The following is a 27,613-nucleotide window of genomic DNA, read 5'->3' as shown; positions in this document are numbered from 1 at the left end:
AGCTGATGAGGAGTGATGGGATATAGTCACATTTTGCCTGTTTAAAAATGTAGGTCCACTCCTCAAAATAAGAAATATAACTGTGCTGACTTTTTTGTGGTGTGTGTGTGTGTGTGTGTGTGTGTGTGTGTGTGTGTGTGTGTGTGTGTGTGTGTGTGTGTGTGTGTGTGTGTGTGTGTGTGTGTGTGTGTGTGTGTGTGTGTGTGTGTGTGTGTGTGTGTGTGTGTGGTTTTACTATCCTTGTGTGGACCAGAAGTCCTCACATGGACAGAAAAACAAGGAAAAGGGCTATTTATGGTTGAGGGTTAGGATTACGAGTTAGACTTTGGTTTAGGGGTTAGGATTAAGATTAGGGTTAGTGGTTAGGAAAAACATATTTTGAATTGGAATAAATGTTTTCGTCCAGGATAGTAACACAACATTTTGTCTGTGTTGTTTATCATTAGTTTACTCCAATAAGAGGAGGGGAAGTAGGGTTAGTGGAAAATAATAAAGATTCAGACTGTTTAATAGTCACATGCACAGGGTTGCAGGTGTGATTGCAGGGTACAGTGAACATCTTAGGCTTCGAGCTCCAACATGCAGGACTAGTGAAATAAAATGATGAAAAATGGTAATAAAACAATAGAAATAGAACTAGCACTATATAGATAATAACTCTGGCAGTGATGAATAATGACCATTGGGGTGGAGGCAGAGTAAAGACTGTAGAGGGGGTGGGGTGGAATGACCATAAGGGGAGCAGCAGCATGATCATTGAGTGGAAAATATATTTACAAAATATATATATATAAAAACTGAGCAAAAAAAGAAACGGCCTCTCACTGTCAACTGTGTTTATCTTCAGCAAACTTAACATGTGTAAATATTTGTATGAAGATAACAAGATTCAACAACTGAGACATAAACTGAACAAGTTCCACAGATATGTGACGAACAGAAAGGGAATAATGTGACCCTGAACAAAAGGGGGGTGTCAAAATCAAAAGTAACAGTCAGTATCTGATGTGGCCACCAGCTGCATTAACTACTGCAGTGCATCTCCTCCACATGGACTGCACCAGATTGGCCAGATATTGCTGTGAGATGTTACCTCACTCTTCCACCAAGGCACCTGCAAGTTCCTAGACATTTCTGGGGGGAATGGCCCTAGCCCTCACCCTCCGATCCAACAGGTCCCAACGTGCTCATTGGGATTGAGATCCGGGCTCATCGCTGGCCATGGCAGAACACTGACATTCCTGTCTTGCAGGAAATCACACAAGAAAGAGCAGTATGGCTGGTGGCATTGTCATGCTGGAGGGTCATGTCAGGATGAGCCTGCAGGAAGGGTACCACATGAGGGAGGAGGATGTCTTCCCTGAAACGCGCAGCGTTGAGATTGCCTGCAATGACAACAAGCTCAGTCCAATGATTCAGTGACACACCGCCCCAGACCATGACGGACCCTCCACCTCCAAATCGATCCCGCTCCAGAGTACAGGCCTCGGTGTAAAGCTCAGTCCTTCGACGATGAACGCGAATCCGACCATCACCCCTGGTGATACAAAAACGCGACTCGTCAGTGATGAGCTCTTTTTGCCAGTCCTGTTTGGTCCAGAGACGGTGGGTTTGTGCCCATAGGCGACGTTGTTGCCGGTGATGTCTGGTGAGGACCTGCCTTACAACAGGCCTACAAGCCCTCAGTCCAGCCTCTCTCAGCCTATTGCGGACAGTCTGAGCACTGATGGACGGATTGTGCATTCCTGGTGTAACTCGGGCAGTTGTTGCCATCCTTTACCTGTCCCACAGTTGTGATGTTCGGTTGTACCGATCCTGTCCAGGTGTTGTTACACGTGGTCTGCCACTGCGAGGATGATCAGCTGTCCGTCCTGTCTTCCTGTAGCGCTGTCTTAGGCGTCTCACAATAAGGACATTGCAATTTATTGCCCTGGCCACCTCTGCAGTCCTCATGCCTCCTTGCAGCATGCCTAAGGCACGTTCACGCAGATGAGCAGGAACCCTGGGCATCTTTATTTTGGTGTTTTTTAGAGTCAGTAGAAAGGCCTCTTTAGTGTCCTAAGTTTTCATAACTGTGACCTTAATTGCTTATAGTATGTAAGCTGTTAGTGTCTTAATGACCGTTCCGCAGGTGCATGTTCATTAATTGTTTATGGTTCATTGAACAAGCACGGGAAACAGTGTTTAAACCCTTTACAATGAAGATCTGTGAAGTTATTAGCATTTTTACAAATTCTCTTTGGAAGACAGGGTCCTGAAAAAGGGACTTTTCTTTTTTTGTTGAGTTTATATGACATATATGATGTATACTGTATATATATATATTTATATATATGATATATCCTGTATATATATATATTAATATATATTAAATATAATTGTCACACCCTGGCCTTTGTTATATTGATTTTCTTTATTCGTTTAGTTAGGTCAGGGTGTGACATGGGGGATGTCTGTGTGTTTTGTCTAGTTTAGGGTGTGTGTATTGTTTAGGGGGTTTTGTAGTATGTATGGGGTTGTGTTCAGTGTAGGTGTTTAGGAAAGTCTATGGTTTCCTGGTTTGGTTCTCAATCAGAGACAGCTGTTTATTGTTGTCTCTGATTGGGAGCCATATTTAAGGCAGCCATAGGCTTTAGGTGTTTATTGGTAAATGTCTATGTTGAACGTTAGTAGCTTGTGTGTGCACTTTCGTTTATAGCTTCACGGTCGTTTATTGTTTTGTAAGAGTTTTTCGTGTTTCGTCATCTATTAAAAGATGTACTTTTCACACGCTGCGTTTTGGTCCTCTCTTCCACGTCAAGACGATCGGGACAATAATGTATATATATTTATATTTGATATATATTGTATATATTTACAAAAATTATAAATAGGGAATTGGAAATGATTCAGACAGTTACATTGATGGAAGCCATAATCTATCTGCAAAATTGAAGCTGAGCTACCCCCTTAAAAAAGTGTGTGAGTTTGAGTCACATGCTGTTTATCCTCACAGCTTGGTGATAGCAGCTATCTTTTAACCTGGTGGTCAGTCTTTAGGCTGCTGTACAGCTTGACGGACCGTAAAGGATTGAACATTTATCCTCCTATATTTGGGGTTCTGAGACTAAAACAGCTTCAGAACAATCGATATAGAAATATGTGTGTACAGTTCTACACATCTGTTCAATAAGTTATTGTTGTTGTTGATGATGATTTTATTGTATCCATTAGGAAATAGATTTTGCATCTTGTCAGTTTAAATAGAGAGACATGCAACACATGACACACATTACATACATAGTGATATAGACTTACAGACAGACAGTATTCACATAGACAACCATACAGCACAATACAACACAACACAATATGAGCCTGGTTCATTTTCAGTAATGAGGCCCTGTACCCCATTTACAGTTTCTACTTCAATGTATCAGGTGGAGTTATTCACCAGCTATAGAGTGAGTTGTTGTTTATGTTTCTAAGACTGCAGGGTGGGAGATGCAACAATGGCCTTGAGAACAGCAGGAAGTGTGTTGGTGGTCTTTCTCTGGTCTGTAGCAGGTATGGTCTCATTCTTATCTTTTAGTTCTCTGTTTATCAATCTACAGACATTTCTAAAAGGATAAGAATCATAATGTTATTCTGGTGTGTTCTGTTAGGGGTCTCCACTTCACTTTAAATAGTTATCTTTCACACCTCACTGAGTGATGCTTTTCTACGGTTTCCATTCACACTCAGCAACTATGGCAACAAAGTGTGGAAAAACCCTACTTTCAGTGTGAGTCAATTGGCCTTGGCTTAATTCTGATACCATTGTGTTGTGTGACTGTGTGTTTCAGTGGTACTGGGTCAGGATGGCTGGAGTGTTACATACACCAATCAGAGTATCTGTACCTTGAAGGGGTCAACAGTGGAGATGTCCTGCTCTTTCACATATCCCAGAGGTAGAGTCACAACAACCCTCTGGTTCAAAAATGATGATGCTGTTGGTCCTGTTAGTCTGAGTGATGACCCAGACTACAAAGGACGTGTCACATACCGTAAGGATAAAGAGAATGATCACACCCTGTCAATCACAGACCTGAGAGAGAGTGACTCAGCTACATACAAATTCAGATTTACAGATCAGACTGGAAAATGGAGATATACTGGCAATCCTGGATTGACTCTGTCTGTCACAGGTACATTCAATATAGTTAAACTGTTGAATTTAATTTAGTTCAGGATAAACATCTTGGTTTGTGTTTATGTCTGTATATCATAGGATTTCTGCCATCTTTGTATTAGAGTGATAAGTCAGTGATAAAGGGATTTACAGTGATATTGTTTATTCTCCAGGTCTTCAGGTGAAGGTGACTGGTGGACATCAGGATAAGACAGTGACCTGTATCACCACCTGTACTCTGACTGACAACCCCAATTACATCTGGTACAAGAACGGACAACATCTAGATGAGAGCACCTCCCCCCAGTACAAAGACCCAGTCTCCAGTAACTATGAAGACAGTTACTCCTGTGCTGTAAAAGGCCATGAGGATCTCATCTCTCCTGCAGTGTGTAAGTGTAGACTTTTACATACAACATTTGTTTCAGGTTGTCAGGCGGTCATTATTTAATTTGCTGTGAATGTGACGTCCACTTCTGCTTTAGTTGCGTATGCTTTGCCACACAGTGTTGAACGAGCTTCAAGATATATAATCAAATTCATGAAAATGCATTGAATGGATGAATTTACTTCTACCAGATACCTTTCATTATGTTTTTGCACTTGTACACCATTGCACTACTTTTTGAGCACTGAAGACCCATGAAAAAATAACTACCAAAGTTTAAAAACTACAAAGCTGAGTGGATAATCACTTCCTGGTTACTTTCACAGCATATGATTTTAACATTGTTCATTTTTTTTCATTTATATTTGCAGGTGGGATGCCCCGATTGGCGTCACTCGTTAGTCAGTATGTGTTACAGCTGTGCTGGCATGTGGGGTTTTATTTTGTATTCCTCTTCTTGGGCAAATCATGTGGGCGCACATGTCTTTTTGGTTCCAGTTGTTGTTGATAGTCAATTTCAAAAATGGACACCCCCATGAGTGTCTTTCAGAACCCACTGGTCTCATTTTTGTCTTTGTCAGTGACTCTTTTATTAATTCCCACTTTTGTTTTGGTTACATGTTAGGTTTTCTTGCTGGGGAACGTAACAGCATAAGTGTATACAGTAGATATTGTAATTAAGAATTTTATAATGGTGTTATATTGTCTTGTATTTCAGGTAAGAAGTGTTGGAGTGTGACTTACACCCATCAGAAGATCTGTGCTTTAAAGGGGTCAACAGTGAACATATCCTGCTCTTACACATATCCCAGTTATCATGAGATCAAAAAAGCTTTCTGGTTTACTAAATGGGAGTCTGGTATGGATCCTGAAGATCTGAGCTCAGCTCCAGGGTATGAGGGTCATATAGAGTACCTTGGGGATAAGAAGAGTGACTGTACCCTGAGAATCACAGACCTGAGACTGAGTGACTCTGCTGGGTACAGGTTCAGATTCATGACATCTGGAGGAAATTTTTCTGGCTCACCTGTCTCCCTGACTGTCACAGGTAATCTGTCACTCATCTCACATCTATTACTGTAATTACCTTTTTCAGGGAAGTCATACAGACATAATTGTGGTATGTGATGGAAAAATATCAAATGTAGTGTTTCACATAAGAAACATATATAGGAGGATAATAATCATTTGTTTCCTTTTACTCTAGATGTTGTGTTGGAGATGGATCCTACATCTGTGTCAGAGAGGGAGAATGTCACACTGAGATGTAGAACCAAATGTACACTGGACCCCATCAAAGCCTACAGTTGGTATAAGAATGGACAGCCTTTACCAAACAGCAACACCTCCTCTCCTGTCTATATCCTATTCTCAGTCAGCAGTGAGGATACAGGCAGGTACTCCTGTGCTGTAGAAGGCTGTGAGGATCTCCCCTCTGCTGAAGAGACTCTCACTGTCACATGTAAGTACAAGGGGTTTAAATCTTTAGTTCGGTATATTACAGTAACATTGTAGTGACAGATATTGGCTCCACATGATACTTGAATTGATCATCTTCAATAAGAGGATGGATCTAAAAGTCATTGTGTGGAAAAGTACATTTGTGGAAAGTTTGTGTAATATTTTTACCTGATCTAATTTGTACAATTTTTAAATCCACTGTCTTTTACATCAGATGGACCAAAGAACACCTCAGTGTCAGTCAGTCCCTCTGGTGGAATAGTGGAGGACAGTTCAGTGACTCTGACCTGCAGCAGTGATGCCAACCCACCTGTGGACAAATACACCTGGTACAAGAAGAATGTAACCTCACCAAAAGCATCAGGACAGAGTTACAGCATCACTAACATCAGCTCTGAGGACAGAGGAGAATATTACTGTGAGGCCCATAATGGAAGAGGATCTATGAACTCTACAGCTCTGATGATCATTGTAGCAGGTAAAGTTATGTTCAATAACTTATTGTTTTTCAAGGTAATCTTCTTCTAGTTTGCCTTATTAAACTTTGGTTTATAACTATACATAGGCTTCTACATACAAGTATTGCATTAATGTTCGGTGTTGCTGTATATTCATTTTCACTTCATAATACCATGTACTCATATCATCTATATTATCTTTTAGAGAAACAAACCTCAGTTATAACTGCAGCTGTAGGAATCATAGTGGTTGTTCTAGGTGTCATACTGGCTTCATGTCTCTCTGGACTCATGTGGTTCAGGTGAGTGAAAATGCTTATTTTAAAGATTATTTCACTTTATTATCTTCATTACTTTATTAATATATTCATTCACTCATTCATTTACAAAACAGGAAGAAGGTCTCCGAAACCACCTCTGACACAAGACACACGGCAGACAACGGACAGGTGAGTCTGTTGAAACAGATGTAAGATCAGGTTTATTACTTTGTGGGACATTTCCACTCCTCATGCTGTCTGTCCCCAGGTCTATTTATGTTGTCTGTCCTCTCTCTCCATCAGGGAGACTCTAGTCCAGTGTATGACAACATCTCAGGCATGGCCATGACCTCTACTGCAGAACAGACAGCAGCCACCGTCAACCAGGATGATGTTCACTACGCCAGCGTCCACTTCTCTCGTTCCAAAAACCAGGAAGTGCCTCTGTACTCCACCGTCCAGCTGTGTAAACCCAGGAAACAGGAAGAGGATGTCCAGTACGATGCTGTGAAATTCAACTGCCCCAGTGCTGCCAACCGGTGAGCATGTTCTGCCATTACAACAACAGTCATTTCTAGAGCATTGTGGATACACCGCATTAAAACCTCTTGATACTACAGGGGGTGCTGTTTCAACTTGGACATTTATCGTTCCCAAATTAAACTGCCTCGTACTCAATTCTTGCTCGTACAATATGCATATTATTATTACTATTGGATAGAAAACAATCTCTAGTTTCTAAAACCGTTTGAATTATGTCTGTGGGTGAACCAGAACTCTTTCTGCAGCGAAATTCATGACAGGAACTGCGAAGGTCTGAAAACGAGGCTCTGTTCTCAGATCAGTTTAAAGCTCTGTATGTATCCTATGGGTCGACATGAACTGCACGCGCCTTCCCGTGGATGTCAGTAACCAATGAGAAGTGGAATGGAGTGTCTACGTAGTTCTCAGAGCTTATAAAAGGCCAAGGAACGAAGGGAGCTCTCTTTTCGACGTTCGTCATTGCGCAAAGCAAGACCTCAGGATGGCATTTTGAAACGCTCAGTTATCGGCCTTAGCTATATCCGTCTGTAATTTAATTCGATATAGGTGTTAGAAACATCATAACGAAGTTATTTTAAACCGAGTTAAATCAGTTTATGCGAGTATATTGCTATTTTCGGAATTTCCTTAGTATTGCGTTTTGGGGATTTGGGCATGTTGTGGCCACATAGCTATTGTTAGCTGCTCATTCCGAAGTTGAAGACGACGTTTTACAACCAAGCAACGATTCTTTTGGACAAAGGACCACTTGCCCAAGATTCTGATGGAAGCTCGTCCAAAAGAAAGAGCAATTTATGATGTTATTCCGTATTTATGTGGAAAAATGTAAACGCATTTGTCCGCCATTATTGCGGCACTAGTCTGGCTGTAACGCACACTGTATGTCTAGTAACGTTAATTTTAAAAATCTAACTCAGCGGTTGCATTAATAACTAATGCATCTTTCATTTGCTGTCCAACCTGTATTTTTTAGTCAATCTAATCGATAAATAATCGTAAACTTAGGTGCCTTTCCAAGATGGCGCCGGCCAGAATGCATGATCTGTTGCAACTGATCACATTGTATAACCACGATTTGTGCTGCTAAATATGCACATTTTCGAACAAAACCTATATGCATTGTGTAATATCATGTTACAGGACTGTCATCTGATGAAGTATATCAAGGTTAGTCAAAAATTATATATCTTTTGCTGTATTGTTACGATCGCTAACCTGTGCTGCTGGTAAATTGCTTGTGTTTCTGGCTATTGTGCTAAGCTAATATAATGCTATATTGTGTTTTCGCTGTAAAACACTTAAAAAATCTGACATATTGGCTGGATTCACAAGATGTTGGGCTTTCATTTGCTGTATGCTGTGTATTTTTCAGAAATGTTTTAAGATGAGTAATTAGATATTTGACGTTGGTCTCTGTAATTATTCTGGCAGCTTCGGCACTATTTCAGATTGCAGCTGCAATGTAGAACTGTGATTTATACTTGAAATATGCACATTTTTCTAAAAAAACATATGCTATACAATAAATATGTTATCAGACTGTCATCTTATGAAGTTGTTTCTTGGTTAGTGGCTATTTATATCTTTATTTTGTCGAATTAGTGATGGCTACTGATGGAGTAAAAAACTGGTGGAGTAAAAAAAGTTGTGTCTTTTGCTATCGTGGTTAGCTAATAGATTTACATATTGTGTCTTCCCTGTAAAACATTTTAAAAATCAGAAATGATGGCTGGATTCACAAGATGTGTATCTTTCTTCTGGTGTCTTGGACTTGTGATTTAATGATATTTAGATGCTAGTATTTACTTGTGACGCTATGCTAGGCTATGCTAGTCAGCTTTTTTACTGTGGGGGGTGCTCCCGGATCCGGGTTTGGGAGGAATTAGAGGTTAAAGGAGAAGTTGGCTTTTTTTTTTACAACCAAATTTCTATTTTGTAAGTAAATGCGATGTTATAGATGTTATATTCTGACTTCACTTGTTTTAGAGAAACTTACCCCAACCAGCAATTAACTTCCTCATCCTCGTTGTGGAGTAGAGGCTCTGAAAAAACATGAACAAATGCTCCAAAAACACAATACGTCTTTTAGAAACAGAAAGCTCTCAGTATAGTGATGCAGGACTTTAGATGTAACAGTTGTACACATTAAAGTGTCATTCCAAACTGTATCCACAACGTTATATTCCATTTTGTGACTCGTGCTGTTTCCCCGTCCAACTGTTCCATTCTCAGTGTATCATGCTGCTAGAACGGACGAGAAGCATCGTTCGAGTCTCAACAACATGGAACATAACGTTGTGGATTAAGTTCTGAATGACAGATTTCATGTGTACAACACGTAAAGACCTGCCTCACTAAAGACTACTTAGAGCTTTTTAGTATCTAAAAGGTTGTTTGGGGTGTTTTTGGAGCCAATTACTGAACAACGAGGAGGAGGAAGTGAATAGATGGTTGGGGATAGTTTCTCAAAAACAAGTGAATTCACAAAGAAAATCTGGACCCTTCTATAACATTCCAGTTACATATGTTTTTAGATTTGGTTGTAAACAAGCTATATTCTTGATTACAGCTCATTCATATGCTGCTGCTTATTGGACGAGAAGACCATGACATCATTAATAAGTGAAAGAGCTGACCCCTAGTGGCCACTAGTGACGGCATTTCCTTACAAACCCAACAATATAATGAGAGAGTGGTGGTTTTGAGGAACTGTTCTGTGTTCCAAATGGAACCCTATTCCCTATTTAGTGCACTAGCTTTCACCAGCGCCATATAGGCCTTGGTCAAAGTAATGCACTATAAAGAGTATAAGAAGGGTTTTTTGGGATGCAGATTCTGTTTAATTTCTGTTTCTCTCTCTTCAGACCCACAGCAGCACAAGCAGCTGAGGACTCCTCTGAGATCTATAGTAGAGTCAACAAACCCAGAAGACCTGAACACAACAAACCCAGAACCAAGAGGACCTGAACACAACAAACCCAGAAGACCTGAACACAACAAACCCAGAAGACCTGAACACAACAAACCCAGAAGACCTGAACACAACAAACCAAGAACCAAGACCTGAACACAACAAACCCAGAAGACAACAAACCCAGAACACCTGAACACAACAAACCCAGAACCAAGAGGACCTGAACACAACAAACCCAGAAGACAACAAACCCAGTACACCTGAACACAACAAACCCAGAACCAAGAGGACCTGAACACAACAAACCCAGAAGACCTGAACACAACAAACCCAGAAGACCTGAACACAATAAACCCAGAACCAAGAAGACCTGAACACAACAAACCCAGAACCAAGAAGACCTGAACACAACAAACCCAGAACCAAGAAGACCTGAACACAACAAACCCAGAAGACCTGAACACAACAAACCCAGAAGACCTGAACACAACAAGCCCAGAAGACCTGAACACAACAAGCCCAGAACCAAGAAGACCTGAACACAAGTTTGACAGAAACCCTGTATATCCGGACCTGTCTAGTCCAACTAAGTGTTATAATAATATATCATGATATGCCATTTAGAAACACTTTTATACAAAGAGACTTATTCTGTGTGTATCCATCTGTCATGCCGGTGGCCCCATTGGGAATTGAACCCATACACCAGGCTCTACCAACACACAGGACTACTGTATTCACACTTAGTTGGAGTGCTGGTCTAGGGTCAGCACCATGCTCTACCAACTAAGACACAGGACTACTGTATTCACACTTAGTTGGAGTGCTGGTCTAGGGTCAGTTTTGACTTTTAAACTATGATGAATTAGAGGGGGAACCTTGTAAATAATTTTTATGTTAAATATTGTTCCACTCATTTTTTAAGTAACATGGAACAGAATCTGAACACAATAACTTTCCTTTGTATTTCTGAAATAGCCTCGATGTCCAGTTATATTTTATATGAAGGCTGAGAACCTTATAAATATATGTTTTGATTTCTTCTTGATGTTCACTCACAGGAACAATACTTATATTCTACAGTACTGTACTATTATATTACATTCTACAGTAATATTCTGATACATTCTCCAGTACTGTACTATTCTATTACGGGACATTCGTCAGTACTATTCCAGTATACTGTACTATTCTAGTATGTTATACAGTCCAATTCTATTACAGTACTGTACTATTACAGTACTATTCTATTACATTATACAGTACTATTCTATTAGAGTACTGTTTCTTTTCTATTACAGTATACAGCACTGTACTATTCTATTACAGTATACAGTACTGTTTCTATTCTATTACATTCTACAGTCCTGTACTATTACATTCTACAGTCCTATTACATTCTACAGTACTATTCTATTACATTCTACAGTACTATTCTATTACATTCTACAGTACTATTCTATTACATTCTACAGTACTATTCTATTACATTCTACAGTACTATTCTATTACAGTATACAGTACTATTTTATTACATTCTACAGTACTATTCTATTACAGCATACAGTACTGTTCTATTACAACATAGAGTACTGTTATATTACAGCATACAGTCCTGTACTATTACAGCATACAGTACTATTCTATTACAGTATACAGTACTATTTTATTACATTCTACAGTACTATTCTATTACAGCATACAGTACTGTTCTATTACAGCATAGAGTACTATTCTATTACAGCATACAGTACTATTCTATTACAACATACAGTACTATTCTATTACAGCATACAGTACTATTCTATTAAAGTATACAGTTCTGTACTATTACAGTATAAAGTACTGTTAGATGATACATAATATACGTTTACTTGGTTTGTTCATATACATTTATTATTGGTTTTATGACAAAGTTATGGTAGTATTTTGCCTCAATGTTCTGATGCAACGTTTCTTATCACTTTGTAGTGTCATTGACTGTCTGTGATGACATGCTATTTTATTAAATCGATTACCTAACGTTTAACTGATTCCGTGATTGAATTAAATCATGCAACAATTACCCCAGTAATAACCTGGGGCACCACGGAGAATATTATTTAAAGGAGTTCCGTCTTCTGAATGAACTCTTACAGATCTAAATCTCTTACATTTCAGTCATCGATTATTCTTTACCTCATTCAGTCTCATCTGAACGTCTTAAAATTATTGGTTATCTGCACGAACTCTGCTTTCCATAATGAATCAGCAATATACAAATTGGCTTATATATTTTCTAACTAAATAATCACACAGAATTCCGTAAACAAACAGTAGATATTGGGCCGGATGGGAGAGTGGAGATCCATGGAGGGGTTTTACCCCCCTGACAGCCCTAATTAGTCTATGTTTGGGGATAGAGGAGAGCTAGGGGTGGAGGCTGTGGGGCTAAATATGGGCACCCTGTCCAGAAATTCCTCAATGGTGACCACACCATCTTTGTTCTTGTCCATTTTCTAACAGAGAAACAGTTGAATATTTAACCCTTTCTCCTCCCCGAGGGTGTCTCAGGAGGAGTGGGATATGCAACAAACTATTTCCATTTCACACCACACACAGTGTACAGGTTACACACTTACATCTGAAACAGGACAAATATAAGTAACCTCTATTTGACCTTTTGGTTGTTCACAAAGTCAGAATGCAACAATAAGGAGGTTATGTCTAGAGGGTCCTTTTAAAACCCTTGTGATAAACAATGGAGGTAGACGTATCTAACCCTGGGGCCTGGATCCAATTAGAAAACACTGGAGGTAGAATTATCTAACCCTGGGGCCTGGATCCAATTAGAAAACACTGGAGGTAGAATTATCTAACCCTGGGGCCTGGATCCAATTAGAAAACAATGGATGTAGACTTATCTAACCCTGGGGCCTGGATCCAATTAGAAACTGTGCTAAAGCATTTAAAAGGTAATTTCCAATTGAGCCGACTACTTCTGTGTTTACCTTGAATGTGATCTCCACTAACGCAGGAACTCTGCCTTTAAATAAAAGCATTGTCTACAAGCACATTAGGATTGAATCAAGGCCCACAGTGGATTCAGAAAGTATTCAGACCCCTTGACTTTTTCCACATTTTGTTAACTTCCCTTTAGCGGGATCATTTTTGTAAACAACCGCTGAATTGCAGAGCGCCAAATAAAAAAATATATTAAAAAAATATTTATAATCATGAAATCACAAGTGAAATATACCAAAACACAGTTTAGCTTGTTGTTAATCCACCTATCGTGTCAGATTTTGAAAATATGCTTTACAGCGAAAGCAATCCAAGCGTTTGTGAGTTTATCGATCACTAGACAAAACAGTAAGAACAGCTAGCCTCAAATTAGCTTGGTCACGAAAGTCAGAAAAGCAATAAAATGAATCGCTTACTTTTGATAATCTTCGGATATTTGCACTCACGAGACTCCTAGTTACACAATAAATGTTATTTTTGTTCGATAAAGATTTGTTCTATAACCAAAAACCGCCATTTGGTTTGCGCGTTATGTTCAGAAAACCACAGGCTCGTTCCCGTCCTGAAAGGCAGACGAAAATTCCAAAAAGTATCGGTAATGTTCGTAGAAACATGTCAAACGTTTTTTTATAATCAATCCTCAGCATGTTTTTAACATACATAAATCGATAATATTTCAACCGGACAGTAACCTATTCAATACTACAGAGAAAGAAAATGTTGAGCTACTCTCATGCGCAGGAACTAATCAAAAACCTGACGAGTTTTTAAAAATATCGCTAATTTTTCAAAATAAAAGCTTGAAACTATGTCTAAAGCCTGGTCACAGCCTGAGGAAGCCATTGGGAAAGGAATCTGGTTGATACCCCTTTAAGATGGAGGAGGGGCAGGCAACGGAACAGGGATTTTTCCAAATAAAAGGCACTTCCGGGTTGGATTTCCTCAGGTTTTCGCCTGCAAAATCAGTTCTGTTATAATCACAGACAATATTTTGACCGTCTTGGAAACTTTAGAGTGTTTTCTATCCTAATCTGTCAATTATATGCATATTCTAGCATCTGGACCTGAGAAATAGTCCGTTTACCTTGGGAACATTATTTTTCCAAACATAAAAATTCTGCCCCCTAGCTGAAAGAAGTTAACACCCCTACTCTTACGATAAGTGCCATGGGATCTTTAGTGACCACAGAGAGTCAGGAAACCCATTTAACATCCCATTCGAAATAGGGCACCCTACACAGGGAAATGTCCCCAATCACTGCCCTGGGGCATTGGGATATTTTTTTTTAGACCAGAGCATAGAGTGCCTCCTACTGGCCCTCCAACACCACTTCCAGCAGCATCTGGTCCCCCATCCAGGGACCAACCCTGCTTAGAAGCAGTGGGATGCAGGGTGGTTTGCTGCTGACAAACACATTCCCATCATATTGTATCGTAGATGGAGTGCATGATATCAGTCATCCCCTGGAACGAACACCCCCCCCCCCCCCCCCCCCCGGTCAAAAGTGTTGCACTTTTGAGAAAGGTTTTATGTTCGGGCGCCAGACAACCCTGTTGAACTGAAAAGAGTAGGATAGATAGAGAACCACTACCAGACAGGTATTAACCTGCTGAACTGAAAAGAGTAGGATAGATAGAGAACCACTACCAGACAGGTATTAACCTGCTGAACTGAAAAGAGTAGGACAGATAGATGACCACTACCAGACAGGTATTAACCCTGTTGAACTGAAAAGAGTAGAATAGATAGAGAACCACTACCAGACAGGTATTAACCTGCTGAACTGAAAAGAGTAGGATAGATAGAGAACCACTACCAGACAGGTATTAACCTGCTGAACTGAAAAGAGTAGGATAGATAGAGAACCACTACCAGACAGGTATTAACCTGCTGAACTGAAAAGAGTAGAACAGATAGAGAACCACTACCAGACAGGTATTAACCTGCTGAACTGAAAATAGTAGAATAGATAGAGAACCACTACCAGACAGGTATTAACCTGTTGAACTGAAAAGAGTAGAATAGATAGAGAACCAGTACCAGACAGGTATTAACCTGCTGAACTTAAAAGAGTAGGATAGATAGAGAACCAGTACCAGACAGGTATTAACCTGCTGAACTTAAAAGAGTAGGATAGATAGAGAACCAGTACCAGACAGGTATTAACCTGCTGAACTGAAAAGAGTAGGATAGATAGAGAACCAGTACCAGACAGGTATTAACCTGCTGAACTGAAAAGAGTAGGATAGATAGAGAACCAGTACCAGACAGGTATTAACCTGCTGAACTGAAAAGAGTAGGATAGATAGAGAACCAGTACCAGACAGGTATTAACCTGCTGAACTGAAAAGAGTAGGATAGATAGAGAACCAGTACCAGACAGGTATTAACCTGCTGAACTGAAAAGAGTAGGATAGATAGAGAACCACTACCAGACAGGTATTAACCTGCTGAACTGAAAAGAGTAGGATAGATAGAGAACCAGTACCAGACAGGTATTAACCTGCTGAACTGAAAAGAGTAGGATAGATAGAGAACCACTACCAGACACATTAGCAGAAGAGACTGACTATAGGTTAGCCTGTTGGCCAGATAGCCAGTGGGGAGAAAGGAGAAGACAAGTCACAGCACAGGGGTAACCCAACCAACAATAACTCATACAAGATTAATGGCAAAGCAATTCAAAGGCAACTTCCTAGAAACAATGGACAAGAAAGAACGCAGTCATAAAACTTAGAGAATTTGCAAAATTCTGTTTTACCTCCAAGTGGAGGAGGGAGGGGGTATGAATGGGTGTGTAGGTGTGTTCATAGACAACAAAACGCCTTGAAATGTCAAGATGTCTGTTGTCCCACACAAAATCAATAAAGTTCAAAACACTCAGCAACCTCCCTTTAACTAGAATGTCAAACAGTCCTACAGTGCATTATTAGTTTACTAACGTCTCTGAACATGAAGAGACAGCAGCACTAAGAGAGAACATATTTCACTGAAGAAGGAGATAGAAAGAGAGATGGGCTTAGCTGTTGTGTCCAGGCTTGAACGTGTATTTGTCCGTCCGACACAATCCTTGGTTGTTCGTTTGACAAAAGCTTGCAACAATGTTGCTAGTAATCGATGAGATCAGAGGCCAGAACGCTTCCTACTCGTCAGGAGTAGCGCGATAACAACAGCGATCACACTTAGAAATGTTATAAACTAGGCAAGCTGAAACCAAACAAGACGTAAGCGGAGTTGAACACACCCGTCAAAACTGCCCCGCCAATCGAGAGCTCCGACACTGAGCCTGAAGAGCCGTCTTGATTTCCTCCTTCCTGACTGCTGCTGCGCTCTTAAAGTTCACTGTCTGTTGTACATTTTCTATTGAAATACAGTGACCTCCCCTTTCTATGTGCTGGTCTGGTCGTCATGCATGTTAATGACTTCAAGAGGAAGGAAGTTCTGCATCAGCTACTTGTGTCTTAACTACTTTAAATATGTATCAACCACAGAACACACACTTAATGTCAGTTCTCACTCACTACAAGTAAGTTGACTCATTGTACAAGACCTCTCCCCTTCACTTCACTCTGTAAGTACTCTTGACAATATCTTGAAATATAGTTTTGGGATATTTGTTTTTAGTAATAAGTCATATACTTGAGGGTAATGTATCATTTTACTTGTTATGTTTTGATCTGTGTTTTGGTTGTTACATCAGTGTCAGTATTCATAAAGTGTCTCAGTGTAGGAGTGTTGATCTACATAGTGATAAAATGATTAACCAGGGTAAAATAGACAAGCAATGGTGCAGCAACTATCTCCTCCCTTTTCCCCCTCTCTTCCTCCCCTCTTCTCTCTCCAGCAGTATGGTGAGGCAACTCTCCCCTCCCTTTTCCCCCTCTCTTCCTCCCCTCTTCTCTCTCCAGCAGTATGGTGAGGCAACTCTCCCCTCCCTTTTCCCCCTCTCTTCCTCCCCTCTTCTCTCTCCAGCAGTATGGTGAGGCAACTCTCCCCTCCCTTTTCCCCCTCTCTTCCTCCCCTCTTCTCTCTCCAGCAGTATGGTGAGGCAACTCTCCCCTCCCTTTTCCCCCTCTCTTCCTCCCCTCTTCTCTCTCCAGCAGTATGGTGAGGCAACTCTCCCCTCCCTTTTCCCCCTCTCTTCCTCCCCTCTTCTCTCTCCAGCAGTATGGTGAGGCAACTCTCCCCTCCCTTTTCCCCCTCTCTTCCTCCCCTCTTCTCTCTCCAGCAGTATGGTGAGGCATCTCTCCCCTCCCTTTCCCCCCTCTCTTCCTCCCCTCTTCTCTCTCCAGCAGTATGGTGAGGCAACTCTCCCCTCCCTTTTCCCCCTCTCTTCCTCCCCTCTTCTCTCTCCAGCAGTATGGTGAGGCAACTCTCCCCTCCCTTTCCCCCCTCTCTTCCTCCCCTCTTCTCTCTCCAGCAGTATGGTGAGGCAACTCTCCCCTCCCTTTTCCCCCTCTCTTCCTCCCCTCTTCTCTCTCCAGCAGTATGGTGAGGCAACTCTCCCCTCCCTTTGTCCCCCTCTCTTCCTCCCCTCTTCTCTCTCCAGCAGTATGGTGAGGCAACTCTCCCCTCCCTTTTCCCCCTCTCTTCCTCCCCTCTTCTCTCTCCAGCAGTATGGTGAGGCAACTCTCCCCTCCCTTTTCCCCCCTCTCTTCCTCCCCTCTTCTCTCTCCAGCAGTATGGTGAGGCATCTCTCCCCTCCCTTTTCCCCCTCTCTTCCTCCCCTCTTCTCTCTCCAGCAGTATGGTGAGGCAACTCTCCCCTCCCTTTTCCCCCTCTCTTCCTCCCCTCTTCTCTCTCCAGCAGTATGGTTAGGCAACTCTCCCCTCCCTTTTCCCCCCTCTCTTCCTCCCCTCTTCTCTCTCCAGCAGTATGGTGAGGCATCTCTCCCCTCCCTTTTCCCCCTCTCTTCCTCCCCTCTTCTTTCTCCAGCAGTATGGTGAGGCATCTCTCCCCTCCCTTTTCCCCCTCTCTTCCTCCCCTCTTCTCTCTCCAGCAGTATGGTGAGGCATCTCTCCCCTCCCTTTTCCCCCTCTCTTCCTCCCCTCTTCTCTCTCCAGCAGTATGGTGAGGCAAGTCTCCCCTCCCTTTTCCCCCTCTTCTCTCTCCAGCAGTATGGTGAGGCAGAGAGGGCCATGCAGCAGGTGTTGAAGCTGGATCAGGACTGTGAGGAGGCCTCCACTGAGCTCTTCTACTGCGAGGTCCTGCAGCTCATGGTGAGGGAAGACAGGGGTCAGGGGTCAGACTCTAGTCTTGTGTTACTGGATTTCTCAAAGTGTTGAAAACTTTGTTGATTGGTGAACTTGTCTGCTTCTTTGCATTTTCAGATGTGTTTCTGAGATCTGAACTGATATCAGTTTATCAATTCACCCCTCCTCTCTCTCTCTGTCTCTCTCTCTCTCTCTCTGTCTCTCTCTCTGTCTCTGTCTCTGTCTCTGTCTCTCTCTCTCTCTGTCTCTCTCTCTCTCTCTCTGTCTCTCTCTCTCTCTGTCTCTCTCTCTCTGTGTCTCTCTCTCTCTCTCTCTTTCTCTCTCTGTCTCTCTCTCTCTGTCTCTCTCTCTCTGTCTCTCTCTCTGTCTCTCTCTCTGTCTCTCTCTCTCTGTCTCTCTCTCTGTCTCTCTCTCTGTCTCTCTCTCTGTCTCTCTCTCTGTCTCTCTCTCTGTCTCTCTCTCTGTCTCTCTCTCTCTGTCTCTCTGTCTCTCTCCCCCCTGTATGATCTGGGTTTTGAGGAGATGCATATTATGTTACTGCTAGAAGTTTACAATGGTGCAGGATGCTCTCAGCTCTCCTGGGGCTGCCAGATGTATAGTATTAGCATTAGCAGACCATACCACAGAGGACATAGTATAGACAGGCTGTACTACCAGACCGCACCACAGGGGGCATAGTACAGACAGGCTGCACTGCCAGGCCCCACCACAGAGGGTATAGTAGAGACATGATGCACTAAGACCCCACCACAGGGGCACAACTACAGCATAGCATCTAGAATTAGACTGAAAAACCCTAATTTTATTTATCCCACAGGGGATAAATAAAATACACTTTTTAACTGAATATAGGGCGTGTTCCAGGCAGACTAAATTGCAGTCACCGGCCTTCTTTCACAACACCTGGATAGGTGTTTGTTTAAGATATCCGCTAACCCAATCATGAACCATGAGTCAGCCTGGAACGTCACCAGTGTCCATGGGGTGTTCTAACGTCCACACCAGACCACCTTAAATGAAACAAGTAGTGTGCTGCTGTGGACGTTGGCCTTTATCTTCAGTTCAGTGATTTTATACATATACACTGAGTATACCAATCATTAAGAACACATTCCTAATATTGAGTTGCACCCCCCACTTTTGCCCTCAGAACAGCCTAAATTCATTGGGGCATGGACTCTACAAGGTGTCAAAAGCGTTCCACGGGGACGCTGGCCCATGTTGACTCCAATGCTTCGTACAGTTGTGTCAAGTTGGCTGGATGTCCTTTGGGTGGTTGACCATTGTTGATGCACCAGGGAAACTGTTGAGCAAGAAAAACCCAGCAGCGCTGAAGTTCTTGACACAAACCAGTGCGCCTGGCACAAACTACCATACCCTGTTCAAACGCACTTAAATCTTTTGGCTCACCCATTCACCCTCTGAATGACACACATACACAATCCATGTCTCAAGGCTTAAAAATCCTTCTTTAACCTGTCTCTGATCAATAAGGGATCATAGTCTTCAGCTGGATTCACCTGGTCAGTCTGCCATGGAAAGGTGTTCCTAATGTTTTGTACATTCACTGTTTGTTCCATGGACTAATACATGTCTGTTCAGTGAACTAATACATGTATGTTCAGTGGACTAATACATGTCTGTTCAGTGGACTAATACATGTCTGTTCAGTGGACTAGTACATGTCTGTTCAGTGGACCAATACATTTATGTTCAGTGGACCAATACATGTATGTTCAGTGGACTAATACATGTCTGTTCAGTGGACTAATACATGTCTGTTCAGTGGACTAATACATGTCTGTTCAGTGGACTAGTACATGTATGTTCAGTGGACTAGTACATGTATGTTCAGTGGACTAGTACATGTCTGTTCAGTGGACTAATACATGTCTGTTCAGTGGACTAATACAAGTCTGTTCAGTGGACTAATACAAGTCTGTTCAGTGGACTAATACATGTCTGTTCAGTGGACTAATACAAGTCTGTTCAGTGGACTAATACATGTCTGTTCAGTAGACTAATACAAGTCTGTTCAGTGGACTAGTACATGTATGTTCAGTGGACTAATACATGTCTGTTCAGTGGACTAATACATGTCTGTTCAGTGGACTAATACATGTATGTTCAGTGGACTAATACATGTATGTTCAGTGGACTAAAACATGTCTGTTCAGTGGACTAATACATGTCTGTTCAGTGGACTAATACATGTCTGTTCAGTGGACTAATACATGTCTGTTCAGTGGACTAATACATGTATGTTCAGTGGACTAATACATGTATGTTCAGTGGACTAATACATGTCTGTTCAGTGGACTAATACATGTCTGTTCAGTGGACTAATACATGTATGTTCAGTGGACTAAAACATGTCTGTTCAGTGGACTAAAACATTTCTGTTCAGTGGACTAATACATGTATGTTCAGTGGACTAATACATGTATGTTCAGTGGACTAATACATGTATGTTCAGTGGACTAATACAATTGAAGTTGACTAAAGTGACAATATGAGGAGCACAGAATGATTGATTGAGAGCATCAATGTAAAAAGACAATCTGTCTGTATCCTCTCAGCATGTGGGGGAGCTGAGTGTACAAATGACTTACTGTTTAATTATGTCAATCAGTTGTATTAATTCATAATAAAATACAGTTTAATTAAATCATATGTAGTTTCATTATTAAATGTCATTTTTCTCTGTATCTTTATCCGCTGCCACGTGGCGTATATTTATATTTACGTTTCCATCTCTAATTAGATTGTCTGAATTCACTCGTCGAGTGACAATTAAAGAAAAAAAGCGACATTGATGAAAGATGTGAATCCCTCTACCCTGGCAAAGACATAGACCGTATCTAGAAAAACGATTTAGGCTTTGACTGTTCGTCTCTGCCCCTGGCCTCTACCCTTTCTGTCTGTGTCACTGTTCTCCACCCTTCTAAAAGTGTGCACTAGCAATGAATCACCAATCACACACACACACACACACACACGCACGCATGCACGCACGCACGCACACACGCACGCACGCACGCACGCACGCACGCACACACGCACACACACACACACACACACACACACACACACACACACACACACACACACACACACAGAGGCGGTGTTAACTGAGTTGTCTCATTTCAGGTGGAGAGTTCAGAACCTGTGAAGAGGAGTCTCACTAAAAGGTGAGAATCTAATCTTACTCTCTCTCGATCTCTCTCCCCTCCCTCCCTCCCCCCTCCCCTCTTCTCTCCAGCGCTATGTTGAGGCAGACAGGGCCATGTAACACAGTGGAGGCTCCTCAGAGGAGGAAGGGGAGAACCATCCTCCTTAGTGACTTTCATAAAAATAAAATGTTTCAAACATTTAAAAATTTATCCTTTTAAGAAAAAACTATGTCATCAAATAAAAAATGTTAAACATACTATTTTGCAATAAAGGTCTACAGTAGCCTCAACAGCACTCTGTAGGGAGCACCATGGGGTAGCTGGAGGACAGCTAGCTTCCGTCCTCCTCTGGGTACATTGATTTCAATACAAAACCTAGGAGGCTCATGGTTCCTACCCCCTTCCATAGACTTACACAGTAATTATGACAACGTCCGGACGATGTCCTCCAACCTATCAGAGCTCTTGCTGCATGAACTAACATGTTGTCCACCCAATCAAAGGATCAGAGAATGAATCTAGTACTGAATGCATAAGTTACAGCTAGATAGCATTGCAGTGCATACAATGTGGTGAGTAGTTGACTCAGAGAGAAAGACAATAGTTGAACAGTTTTGAACAAACACAGTACTTCCAAAATGAAGGAAAAGCAGGAAAGAGATATTTCAACAACAAAAAATCTCTTTCATTTACATAGCTAGCAAATGCAGCTATCTAGTTTAGCCTACTCAAACACCCTGCTCAAACAGAGAGATGCTATATTAGCTAGCTGGCTATGATTATCCAACACAACACTGGAACTCTTCCAAGTCAATGTAAGCTTTTGGTTTTACTAATTTAGTGACAACGATATAGGGTGTGTGTAGTGGTTTGGTTTGGAAAGGTTTTGTCGCCTTGTCACATACAGTAGGGAGAACAAGTATTTGATACACTGTCGATCTTGCAGGTTTTCCTACTTACAAAGCATGTAGAGGTCTGTAATTTTTATCATAGGTACACTTCAACTGTGAGAAACGGAATCTAAAAGAAAAATCCAGAAAATCACATTGTATGATTTTTAAGTTATTAATTTGTATTTTATTGCATGACATAAGTATTTGATACATCAGAAAATCAGAACTTAATATTTGGTACAGAAATCTTTGTTTGCAATTACAGAGATCATACGTTTCCTGTAGTTCTTGACCAGGTTTGCACACACTGCAGTAGGGATTTTGGCAAACTCCTACATACAGACCTTCTCCAGATCCTTCAGGTGTCGGGGCTGTCGCTGGGCAATACGGACTTTCAGCTCCCTCCAAAGATGTTCTACTGGGTTCAGGTCTGGAGACTGGCTATGCCACTCCAGGACCTTGAGATGCTTCTTACGGAGCCACTCCTTAGTTGCCCTGGCTGTGTATTTCGGGTCGGTGTCATGCTGGAAGACCCAGCCACGACCCATCTCCCATCTACTGAGGGAAGGAGGTTGTTGGCCAAGATCTGGCGATACATGGCCCCATCATCCATCCTCCCCTCAATACGGTGCAGTCGTCCTGTCCCCTTTGCAGAAACGCATCCCCAAAGAATGATGTTTCCACCTCCATGCTTCACGGTTGGGATGGTGTTCTTGGGGTTGTACTCATCTTTTTCTTCCTCCAAACATGGCGAGTGGAGTTTAGACCAAAAAGCTCTATTTTTGTCTCATCAGACCACATAACCTTCTCCCATTCCTCCTCTGGATCATTCAGATGGTCATTGGCAAACTTCAGACGGGCCTGGAAATGCGCTGGCTTGAGCAGGGGGACGTGCGCTGCAGGATTTTAATCCATGGCGGCGTAGTGTGTTAGTAATGGTTTTCTTTCAGACTGTGGTCCCAGCTCTCTTCAGGTCATTGACCAGGTCATTGACCAGGTCCTGCCGTGTAGTTCTGGGCTGATCCCTCACCTTCCTCACGATCATTGATGCCCCACGAGGTGAGATCTTGCATGGAGCCCCAGACCGAGGGTGATTGACCGTCATCTTGAACTTCTTCCATTTTCTAATAATTGCGCCAACAGTTGTTGCCTTCTCACAAAGCTGCTTGCCTTTTGTCCTGTAGCTCATCCCAGCCTTGTGCAGGTCTACAATTTTATCCCTGGTGTCCTTACACAGCTCTCTGGTCTTGGCCAATGTGGAGAGGTTGGAGTCTGTTTGATTGAGTGTGTGGACTGGTGTCTTTTATACAGTTAACGAGTTCAAACAGGTGCAGTTAATACAGGTAATGAGTGGAGAACAGGAGGGCTTCTTAATTAAAGAAAATCTAACAGGTCTGTGAGAGCCGGAATTCTTACTGGTTGGTAGGTGATCAAATACTTATGTCATGCAATAAAATGCAAATTAATTACTTAAAAATCATACAATGTGATTTTCTGGATTTTTGTTTTAGATTCCGTCTCTCACAGTTGAAGTGTACCTATGATACAAATTACAGACCTCTACATGTAGGAAAGTAGGAAAAGTAGGTAAGTAGGAAAACCTGCAACATTGGCAGTGTATCAAATACTTGTTCTACCCACTGTACAGATGATGTGTTGAGCATTGCTAATATAACAACCTCCACTCTTCTGGGAAGGCTTTCCACTAGATGTTGGAACAATGCTGTGGGGACTTGTTTCCATTCAGCCACAAGAGCATTAGTGAGGTTGGGCACTGATGTTGGGCGATTAGGCCTGACTTGCAGTCAGCGTTCCAATTCATCCCAACTGTTTTTGATGGGGTTGAGGTCTGGCCTCTGTGCAGGCCATTCAAGATCTTCCACACCGATCTCGACAAACCATTTCTGTATGGACCTTGCTTTGTACACGGGGGCATTGTCATGCTGAAAAAGGAAAGTGTATTCAACAAACTGTTGCCACAAAGTTGGAAGCGCAGAATCGTCTAGAATGTCATTGTATGCTGTAGTGTTAAGATCTCTCTTCACTGGAACTAAGGGATCTAGGCAAAAACCATGAAAAGAGCCCCACCAAACCCAGATTCATCCGTCTGACTGCCAGATGGAGAAGCGTGATTCATCACTCCAGAGAACGAGTTTCCACTGCTCCAGAGTCCAATGGCGGCAAGCTTTACGCTACTCCAGCCGACGCTTGGCATTGCACAAGGTGATCTTAAGCTTGTGTGCGGCTTCTCGGCCATGGAATCCCATTTCATAAAGCTCCTGACAAACAGTTCTTGTGCTGATGTTGCTTCCAGCAGCAGTTCGTAACTCAGTAGTGAGTGTTGCAGCCGAGGACACACAATTTATTTTACACGCTAGGCACTTCAGCACTCAGCGTTCCCGTCTTGTGTGGCCTACCACTTCGCGGCTGAGCCGTTGTTGCTCTTAGACGTTACCACGTCATAATAATAGCACTTACAGTTGACCAGGGCAGAAATTTGATTAACTGACTTGTTGTAAAGGTGGCATCATATAACGGTGCCACGTTGAAAGTCACTGAGCTCTTCAGTAAGGCCATTCTACTGACAATGTTTGTTTATGGAGATTGCATGGCTGTGTGCTCGATTTTTTTTTACATCTGTCAGCAACGGGTGTGACAGAAATAGCCTAATCCACAAAATCGAAGGGATGTTCACATCCCTTTGTATATATTGTGTCCCCACAAAAATCTATATATTTCCTGAGCTTTGTTATATATCCTAGATATAGGACTGTCACTTCAAAACCTTAGTTCTTATGATACATTTCTCCACTGTCTTTGTTTTTTGCCATTTATTAATGTGTTATTCAATTTGTTTATATGGGCTATAGCAGTAAAGGAGTGTTAATTGCTATAGCAGTATTTTTTCAATTTTTTAATGGATATTTTTTTTCATATATGGGAACAAAAATTTAAAATCAAATATCTAAACAATCCACGGTATGACCACCTTAAAACAATTCCATATGTCAGCTAGTAGAACCCCCCAAACGGCTCAGACTTTTAGATGTTCGGAATCCCAGTGTCAGAGGGAGCAATGTCCAGCACCTAAACACACAAATCAAATCAAATTGTTTTAGTCACGTGTGAAATGGTTAAGGACAAGCTCTCAAGCAACAATGCAGTTGTTTATATGTAAGAAAATATTCGATTTCTTCAATTAAGAAAATGCTAAAAATATATATATAAATCACACAATAAAATAACAATAACGAAGTAGCAATAAACATTTTCATGAAAGATTATTCAATGTCATTTTCAAAAAACATGCATCAATCAGACACAATAGGACACAATAATCCCAGACAGACAGACAGACTTAGTTATATGCATGTCATGGTTCACTTTGGGTCCGTTGTTCTGAAGATCAGTGAGCTGAACACATCTCTTTCACACAAGAACACACTGGAAACTCAGAGCAGCTTGCCTTGGCCTTGGCATAATGACAGCTCACTGTTGTCTGTTGTTTCTAGCTAGCTAACGTTGATAGCTAAAAGTAAGCTAACTAGCTAGCTCACTAGCTAACGATGGGGTCTTGGTGTAATTCAGCTGCAGCACAACATATTGTTCACAATCCAGTCCATTCAGAGTAGCTGTGTGATGCACAAAAATACTTGTTTATCACTGAATAACAGCAGCTTCATGTAGCTAACAAGCTTGCTGAGATCACTATTTCTCTCAATTCAAACACCAGTTCAACATATGTCCAAATGAAACAACATTTTTATGGCTGTGCCTGGTTTATTCTAAATGTATTTTTTAAATTTTCTTCCTTAGATTTTGTATATTTTCATCGGACTAGTAGGGACATATGAAGCCTGGAAGCTGCAGTAATGTTGAGATGTCAGTAGGGAGAGCTCTAGTCTAGAACACTGGTACCAAAGATACTCCCCTTTCATCTGTTCTGGAAACTTCAGTACCAGCTGATGAAGAGTGATGGGAATGGGTCACATTGTGTCTCTTGTAAAACATGTAGGTCCACTCCTCAAATAAAGAAATGTACCTACAGTATTCTGACTTTAGACCATTTTCCATTTAGATACAGTAACATCCCTTATGTGATATGCTGTTCATGCATGTTAATGCCCTGACCAGGCTACTTTTAAAATGTGTTAACCACAGAACTCACACTTAGGCTTTGCCTGCTTCTACTAATACTTACAGAAGACTACTTCTTGTTTCCACGCAGTGACAGTACGTTGACTCACTGTACAAGACCTCTCCCCTTCACTTCACTCTGTAAGTACACTGGACGATATCCTGGAATATAGTTTTAGTTTTAAAGTTTTTAGCCGTACGTCACATGACTTACTGTATCTTTGTTCTTGTTGGTTTATTTTGAACTGTGTTTTGGTTGTTACATCAGGGCCTGTTTTCATAAAGTGTCTCAGACGGTCCATATAATTATGATCTAAAAGGCTAAACTGATCCCAGATCAGCACTGCTACTCTGATACACTTTGTGAATACTGATCCTGGACTGTGGTTTCATGTGTTTAGTTTAGTTCAGTTTATTCATTTACATGTTTAAAACATGATCAGTAGAGTTTGCCAGTAATACCCAGATCTCCATTCAATAGGGTCATGTTCACTGTCAAAGTATAACAGGGTCAAGTATAACTGTGTGTGTCCATGTGTGTGTATGTGTGTGTGTGTGTGTGTGTGTGTGTGTGTGTGTGTGTGTGTGTGTGTGTGTGTGTGTGTGTGTGTGTGTGTGTGTGTGTGTGTGTGTGTGTGTGTGTGTGTGTGTGTGTGTGTGTGTGTGTATGTGTGTGTGTGTGTGTATACATGAATTTTGATATATTAATCTGATTGTTAGATATACAGTCATGACCAAAATTATTGGCACCCATGACAAATACTGAGCTATATTGTGTGCTACAAAAGATGGGAAGTACATTGTACATGTTGTTTCACATGACAACTTTAGCATGCTATTTTAAGAGCTCTCAGAGCAACAGAGTGACAGTAAGAGTGATTGAGTTGATGCTTCGTAAGAGCTTTAGGAGTAGTTTTAACAAGAGACACAGTGATGGTGGGTTGTGTTTAGGAGTAGTATTAACATAAGACAGTGATGGTAGGTTGTGTTTAGGAGTAGTATTAACATGAGACACAGTG

General features: G+C 41.5%; 1 protein-coding gene across 1 annotated transcript in view; it reads left to right on the top strand.

Moving 5' to 3' along the window:
* LOC129864212 (sialoadhesin-like) overlaps nucleotides 1-10,627 on the top strand; it is a 28,342-nt gene extending 17,715 nt beyond the window's left edge. Inside the window, exons 9-13 of the mRNA XM_055936916.1 lie at nucleotides 6,214-6,477; nucleotides 6,663-6,759; nucleotides 6,852-6,906; nucleotides 7,021-7,256; nucleotides 10,125-10,627. Coding sequence (XP_055792891.1) covers nucleotides 6,214-6,477; nucleotides 6,663-6,759; nucleotides 6,852-6,906; nucleotides 7,021-7,256; nucleotides 10,125-10,227 — 755 coding nt within the window. The 3' untranslated portion in view covers nucleotides 10,228-10,627. The remainder of the gene's footprint in view (nucleotides 1-6,213; nucleotides 6,478-6,662; nucleotides 6,760-6,851; nucleotides 6,907-7,020; nucleotides 7,257-10,124) is intronic.
* The last annotated feature ends 16,986 nt before the right edge of the window (nucleotides 10,628-27,613 follow it).

This window comes from Salvelinus fontinalis, chromosome 10 (assembly GCF_029448725.1).
Source record: "Salvelinus fontinalis isolate EN_2023a chromosome 10, ASM2944872v1, whole genome shotgun sequence".
Lineage (NCBI taxonomy): Eukaryota > Metazoa > Chordata > Actinopteri > Salmoniformes > Salmonidae > Salvelinus > Salvelinus fontinalis.
Note: the sequence above shows the minus strand (reverse complement) of the source record. Positions and strands in the feature narration are given on the sequence as shown.